The sequence below is a fragment of the Trachymyrmex cornetzi genome, unplaced genomic scaffold (genome assembly GCF_001594075.2).
Source record: "Trachymyrmex cornetzi isolate Tcor2-1 unplaced genomic scaffold, Tcor1.1 scaffold129, whole genome shotgun sequence".
Taxonomy (NCBI): Eukaryota; Metazoa; Arthropoda; class Insecta; order Hymenoptera; family Formicidae; genus Trachymyrmex; species Trachymyrmex cornetzi.
This window is the reverse complement of record NW_017295861.1, coordinates 309,571-318,005: the sequence shown is the minus strand read 5'-3', so window position 1 is coordinate 318,005 and position 8,435 is coordinate 309,571. Positions and strand designations below refer to the sequence as shown.

At 29.6% G+C, this 8,435-nt stretch overlaps 1 protein-coding gene across 1 annotated transcript; it reads right to left on the bottom strand.

The window, feature by feature from the left end:
* Positions 1 to 406: 406 nt before the first annotated feature.
* Positions 407 to 2,197, bottom strand: LOC108770593 (juvenile hormone acid O-methyltransferase). Its single transcript, XM_018522271.1, has 5 exons — positions 1,967 to 2,197; positions 1,675 to 1,846; positions 1,315 to 1,447; positions 838 to 985; positions 407 to 644 (listed from the first exon to the last, which is right to left on the bottom strand). Exons 1-5 carry the CDS (start codon positions 2,187 to 2,189, stop codon positions 460 to 462), a joined length of 861 nt encoding a protein of 286 aa, XP_018377773.1. The 5' UTR covers positions 2,190 to 2,197; the 3' UTR covers positions 407 to 459.
* Positions 2,198 to 8,435: the final 6,238 nt, after the last annotated feature.

The following is an 8,435-nucleotide window of genomic DNA, read 5'->3' as shown; positions in this document are numbered from 1 at the left end:
CGTCGCGCAAATAATACACTTATAAAGAGTGAAACTTCTTTATTCACTAAACGCGCTTATAATGTTTCGACTCATTTTTGAGCCTTCCTCAGAGCAAACACATACTAACATATACAAAGTTATCCTATCGTGGTGAGCTCCCCTACATCGAGAATTTAAATGCCAGAATTAAATAAAAAAAAAGAAAAGAAAATGAAAAAGAAGGAAAATATTAAAAATGTCAAATTAAAGAATATAGAAACTAATTTATCGAAAAACTAACCGAAAATAGGGACGCTCACCACAATTACAAAGTACCGCATCGCAAACAATATCATGAATAATTCAAGAACCGGTTCCTGATACGTTGACCAATCGGTATCAGACACAGTGAGTCACTTTTTAGTTATTAGCTAGTACTAATGAAAATTGTAAAATGATAAAAAATTTCGTCAGAAGGACTTATTAAGTAGTGTACAATTAAGTCACATGTTTCTGCGCAAAAGCTATTAGTATACGATACGCGTCTAATGCTATTTTCTGATTATTTTTTTGTTTATAGATAATCTGTGTTTCTGCAAATTTACTAGCGAATTCCTTTTTAAATTCTTTCTTACGATCACGTGGCATGTAATCAATGAAGTCGAGGAATGCTATAATAGAAGCTGTAAAAATAATAACAATTAGTTAATTCAATGACATAAATTAATTTAATGTTAGAATTAAATTAAATTAATTAATTAAATAGGACTAAATAAATGAATTAATAAAAGTTTAAGATGTACAATAAGTACAATTAATAATTATATAATTAATTATAAAAAATCAACTTTCATATATCTCTTTAAAAATATTTACAGAAAAATCTATCCGTATTTGCATCTTGATGAAATGTATCCCGATGGCTGCAATGATTAACCGTGAATCCGAGTGTTTGAAGCAATTCTTTTAATTGTTTGCGAGGATTGATTGAATTTCGAAGTGGCCAAGTATACTTGTTTAGATCCTGTATAAATAGAATATTTTATAAATAATAGTAAACGATAGAAAATAATTAATAATATGTCGTGTCTTTGTCCATTGCTAACGCCAACGTTTCATGAACCTTGTTGTTCACTTCATCAGTGATACAGGATACAGTATTAGTACGCTCCTCGCCCCGATGAAGTGAACAGCAAGATTCACGAAACATTGACAATGAATAAAGACACGGCGATAACCCACAAACCTTCTGGTATTTTTGAAGAAAATACCCGTAAAAGTCTCAAAAAATTAACAATATGTTTTTAAACGTAATAAAATAATAATCTAAGTATTAAATAAAACAATATTTACTTTTATGTGTGGTGCAAAACGGACATCATATATCAAGTTTTCAAGAACATTAAATATATTATGGGAGGATACAAAGAGTACGAGCATACTTCCATTAGGTCGAAGCATACGGTAGATATTCTCAAACGCTTGTCTATTCAATAAGTGAGAAAAGAAAAATAAAATGAATTTCTGAAAAATGTACATTTATATTTAATAGCTTAAGTATGATTATTATAAGTTTAACATTAATTATTTTAGTGAAATTATCGTTAACTAGATATTATGTATTAAATTTCTTGATAAATAAAAATCTTATTAGATGCTTATCAGCATTAACAATATATGAAACTGAATATTATTTCAAATTGTCTTTCTTACTTGATATCATTGCACCAATGCAAAGTGTGGAATGAAAGTACAAGATCAAATTCAGATACGTATTTTGTAGGCAAATTTTTAGTTTGTATATCTAAAACGTCAAATTCGAGTCGTTTCTCCTTAATATATTTTTTCTTTGCATAATCAATCATACTTTCTGATATATCTGTACCTGTAGATAAAAAATTATTAAATCAACTTTACAATAATTTTTAAGTAATAATTATAAGTAATTTATGTTAATATATATATATATGTTGCTATATATTTTGTATAGATTATTGTTTTTTACCAATTACTACTGCATTTGGATTAAGAGCCGGTAAAATTACGTCTTTTGTTACATCTCCAGGTCCACATCCTATGTCAATGCATTTTCCAGATATATTTTTTAGATATTCATTAAATTCGTCAGTTATAGCAAATGCTTTTTCTCTTTGCGAACTGTTACTTGCAATATACTTTAATGGATTATAAGAACGTTTTATTATATCATTATTAATGGTCATCATCATTAAGAACAAGAATATATTTCAAAAATACTGGAAATGTCTGTAATATTCAAATATGTTAAAAATTAAATTAAATTCTTATAAATATATACATTATTTGCGTTATACATATGTACACTGTTATTTTTTAAGACATAAGTTTTTATTAATGTAATTTGATGTGTAATTATACCAAGAAACATATTTACATATGTGTATATTATCCGTACGTATATATGTATTTTATATGTACATACTTTACATAAATATTGTACATGATGTTTTATAAGTAGTGAGCGTCATTTCAGAACTAATTTAATACCATAGTGGAATTAGACAAGGTATTATATTCTCGAAGATGCGCAGTAGCAAAAAGGTGTCCACGCATTTCGCTCCTAAATGCAACTGACATGAATGTAACGTTTGATGATTAGATTTTAGTTTTTCGAATTTTTATATATTTGACATATTTCACATATTTGACATATTTCACATCTTAGAAAAATGAAAGTTGTGCTAACATTTAGAGATAATTTTTGATTGATCGTGCCGCCATATTATGCGCAATAAAATCTTGTCTAATTCCACCATGATTTAAGACTAAAAGTAAAATTACAAAAATAACACGAAAAGTTTATATAAACATTTTTATCATTCAATCTTTATTCGAGTTATAGAAAATGATTGTAACGTTTTCGTGTTTCATTCATTTTCGTTAAAATAAGCTAGTACATATAACACACTTCTGTGTTTTATGAATAGTAAAGCTTTTCAACTAATGATCTAAATATATGAATAAAATTAGCTAGATTTAGGGTAAAAGACCATATTACTGACAGTGTATACATTATTGTCAATCAAAATTAAAATGCATTTTGAGATGAAAAAAGTATATCTTATATTGTTTTATTAATTTTTAATAGAATTTGTAATTTATCTAATTATTATTACAAAAATAGTTAACTAAAAATGAAAACCAATCCTTTAATTACAAATAAAATTTATAGTTCGAGAAATGAATTTTTCTGCTGGATTATATCCATTTTTATTAGTGAAGTGGATAATAAGTAGTTGCAAAGATGAGCGATTATAGAAAAATTTGATCAGTAAGTCAAACGAAAACTCAATTTTCTGATGAAATAATGTTGAAATAAAAAGAAAAAAATTAAATATTAAATAAATTTATTAATTTGTATAATGTATTCGTTAATGCCAGTAATATATTCACTTTTTTGTATTTTTCCTAATACTGTCAACAGTATTATGGTCAACAATCACGAAGTGAGCATAACACTGGCGTCTCGTAAAGATCGATAATACGAATAACCTCGATGTGTCAATATCGACGTGTGTCGTGTGTGTTCTGGTGTGTCCTTAAGCCCATTGTACAATTGCGTAAGTGTAGTTGTAAATAGTTGTAGTTGTAAGAATTGATCAATCACTGTCGAATACAAGAAGAATATTCAACTGTGATTGGCCAATTCTTACAACTACAATCACTTACAACTACGCTTACGTAATTGTAGAATAGGCTTTAGGTTACCCAAAACTGTCAGTAACGCATTCATCTGGTTGCTAGTATTACGATCAACGAAATTTTAAGACTGCCAGTATTAGGTGCAACTAAGCTCGGTCTTTATTTTATTAAATAAAAAAACTGTTAATTTTATTTAAACTCTTTTATTTTATTTGTAAAGTAAATAATTAAAATAATTTAAAAAATGTATTTTTAATACTAAAATTATCATTAATTGTATAAATATACTAAATCAAATATGACTAAACGCTTAATATGCCAGTATAATAATATGGTCTTTTACCCTATACAGTTTTTAATAAATATTAATGAAACACGAAAACACTACAACTCCGAAGCAAGATGTATCAATGCCCTCCTCTCCCTAATTAAGTGACCGACTAAGATGCACAAAAAAATATTAACAATTGATAAAATTAGCAATGTATACATACACAGCGATAACCCGCAAACCCTCTGTGATCTTTAATGAAGATGATACCCGTGAAAACTTAAAAAGCATTATTGGAAGCAAGATCTATTCACGCAAAAAAATTTTGCTGCACTAGCTAGAATTATAGCTGTTTTTTATATCTGATAGAAAATTATGTATCATACGCATAGAATTTATAGCACAAATCTAAATTATATTTCTGCCATGTATATGATTAGATACAATATCGTAGTATTTAGTATGTTACGTCCGGTGGACTCCACGATTTCCTCGTTTCGCGACCGTTCAATCAACGAAGTAAAATATGAACAAATCCAATTGATAACACAGATCCGAGAGAAATTTCCAGCCACAAAATCTTGTTTGCCTAGAATCGAGAGATCTGCGATAAAAACTCTCTCGTAGTGCCGACAATCAAACGTTAAATCTCCTTTCGAGCATCGTGGAAAATGAAAGTCAATATCAAATAATCACCAAATAGCATTGGTACCAAGGTGCTAAGCCAGGTCTCCACGATTTCTTCGTTTCGCGACCGTTCAATCAACGAAGTAAGATATGAACAAATCCAATTGATAACACAAATCCGAGAGAAATTTCCAGCCACAAAATCTTGTTTGCCTAGAATAGAAAGATCCGCGATAAAAACTCTCTCGTAGCATTGACTATCAAACCTCTTTTTGAGCATCGAAGAAAACGAAAATCAACATCAAATAATCATCAAACAGCGTTGGTACCAAAGCTAAGCCAAGCCACGAAATAATCCCCGCGATAATAAGAACGATAGCGCGGACTGACGCTCGAAAGAAGATGAAATGTTTAACCATCTCACACCGATATCACGCAGGCCCAATACGATAATGGTCCCACGCTTAGGCTTAAGACAGGGTTATAAATCTAGTAATGACATTTTCCGACACTGAGAAAAATCAACACGAACCGCGACTCTCGATTAACTAATCCAGAGATATCTATCCATCGTTCAACGTGAGAACGAATAAAAAATGACACAACGGGCGGAGCTAGCCCGAAGAGAATTTTCCAATGACGAATTAAAACTGTATCACCTCAGAATCCTGCAAACCTGATTCCCTAATTTCCCGATTAGACACACCCTACCATGAAACCTCCCCCTAAACTATCCCTATATAAACCGTGACATCTCGAGACAAGTCGAAAAGATAGAAAAGTCAGTAAACTCATTGCACAGTCAGTCAACTCAGTGCGTACATTTTAGCACTAAACAGTGCATTGAAACATTATATTCAGTGCAGAAGAAGTCAACCGTTGGAGAGGTCCAGCGAGGGCTAACTATCCAGTCTCACCGCTCTGTCAGATAACAATAAGTTCCCCCTTCCTCCGTCATAATTAACGAAATTAATTAACAACCTAACATGTATTGCCTCTCCGACAACACACATAACACTATCAAACTCAATAGCGCACAATTAATCAATAATTGTACAGATATACCACACTAACCATGTCGACTTGTCAAGTTTTTCTTCGATGTATGTAAATCTAATGATTATTTTTAACTTAAATTTAATTACGAAATATATGTAAACTCAACAATTATATTTTTATGCGAAATTTATGTAAACCTAATGAGTATCGTTAACTTAAATTCAATTACAAAATATATTTAAACTCAAAACTTATGTTTTAATTTAATTATAAAAGTTATACAAATTCGACAATTATGTGTACTTTAATTCAATTATAAAAATTATGACTATGTTTAACTTTAATTACAAAAGTTCATATAAACTCAATAACTTTTTTTTGTAATTTACTTTAGTAATGAAACGAAATTCTATTTAAAATGATTTCCTTCAGTTGATTTCTAAAATCAAAAGACTTCGTACTCTCGCCGTTTCTCAAGGATCCCACCTGGTCCACTCCCGAGTTATAAAGATTTATTTCTTTGACTCAAAATTGGACCGACGTACGCACTGCTCAAGGAAACAGGCGTTATAGCGTCCCTTCAGGACGTTGACCCATATTCCGGAGCGATAGGAAGTGCATCCGACTCTCAGGTGTTCGCCACTGCGCGTATACCTACGAGATAAAGTCTAAACGTCCTTCCATACCCCCTACAACTCCATTCTTGTTTCTCCCGTTTAAACGTATTTCCAAGGGCTTGGACGTAACAAGTACTTGCTAGAAATTTATCTATTTTAACTATTTTTCATACTTAGATAATTTTCATTATAATTGCAAGATCACTTTTTTGAGTGATAATGGAGCAGATACAGATATTTTGTATTATCTTTATGTCCTAAATTCGTTTCTGAAGTTATGCTCATACATTATAAAACATACTTTATAATCAATAAAAACTTTTTAATGTTTTTATTTATAAATTTATGGATAACAATTTTCTATATATATAAATAAAAAATCAGATAACGATTTTATCAGATTCATACTGGGTATTGAAATCTTACACATTATTACTTTTACATATTATATATATAATATATAGAGGAAAGGCTCCTATTATGAGATACCGAGTTCATTTTGGGTAAATGCTAGAAGTCTATAGGCAGAATTAAAAAAAATAATAAATCATTTTGAAGGGAATTTAATAAGCTTTAAGATAACGTTATATAAAATTTAATTAAAATTCCATTTTTGTCGAAAATTAAAGAAATGTAAAAAGTGAGCAAATCGTAAAGTCAAAAAATTGTGCTCCTAATATGAGATGCCCCGAGAAATCGATAGTAAAACACAAAGTGTATTGATATTGCAATTAAAAAAATTTATTTAATGTTTCTAAAATACAAACAAACACAGCCAGTGTGCGCGAAAAGTGAGCATGCGATAGATTGTACCTAGAACTCGTCTTCAGGTAGTTTGAATCAAGCATCGCAGAAATAGGCACTCGACGTTCATTCCGATTGTCTTTTTTATTATTGTACAATAATATTTATACTTTAGCAACGATTTTCACTATAACATAGGAGCAGGGAATGGAAAGTTACTTTTTAAAAGTAACAAGTTATAGTTACTCGTTACCGAGTAGGAAAAGTAACAAGTTACTGTTACTATAGTTACCGATTTTTAAAAGTAACTCGTTACAGTTACTTGAGAAAGTAACTTTTCGTTACTTTTCCGTTACTTTTTTTTAAATCGACGACCGCCAATCACAACCGATGGGCCTAGGGGTTTCTCTAGTCTCAAACGCTATGCACTTTAAAAATTGTTGTGTAAAATTACAACTTATTATACTGGATAATTTTGAGACCCACTATAATAGTTGTAAACGTCCACGATAGTTTGCAAATGTGCAATATGCAAATAAAAATAATTTCTTGGTTTGTAACTAAGCAAATTGTGGAAGTACAATTATAATGTGTATGTGTAGTTACAGGAACGATAATATGACAATACATTTTGAATTATATGTATATTATTATACATTTAACAACAATACGCAAAAAATTTCTGTTATATTACGTAATATTACTAAAATTTGGATAATTACAGAAAATATTCAAAATATTCTGCTAGAGAAAAAGATTTCTTTGGATGTAATAAATTTTATCGTATCCAAATAAATTTGTTATTTGTAATGGTCCAAACAAACCAATGTTTGAATCAATAAGTGTGATTGTTTGAATTTGAAACAATGTATATCTTTGTCTTAAATCAGGCCTGTCCAACACTTTGCTCGTGAGTCGAAAACGCTTCCCCGTCTCCGTCATCTCAATAGAGCGAGACGGAGTGAAAATAACAAAGGATAGGCGCCAAGGCACCGCCTGAATTCAGGTCTGTCCGAGATTCATAGAATAAAGGAGCCAAGAGAGAACCCATTTCTCAATATACAATTATTGTAACTGTTTTTTATTATGTTTATTATGCTCAGCAGTGACATCCAAAAATTACAATAAAATTTAATCATAAACGTTTCCACCTTTAATTTGATCATCATCAGCGATTTTTACAACAACTTATGACCAGATTAAAGGTCGAAATTTTTTAATAGATTTTATTGTAATTTTTATTTTATGTTATCGTATATTTATTTCCGCATAAGGCAACAAGCGTTAGCCCAAAAGTCTTTTAATACTTAAATTATTTTAATATTTTTAAAAAATTGTGCAAATAAACTGTCCCGAGAAAAAATGTACTTTATATACAATTGTAAATAATTATATATTGTTAAATTATATTATTAATTCCGTATAGTTATATATAATTTGATATACATATAATTGTACTTAACTATTTACATAATTATATATAATTATATATAAAATGTGTACATATGTACACAATTACATAAAATTATATATAA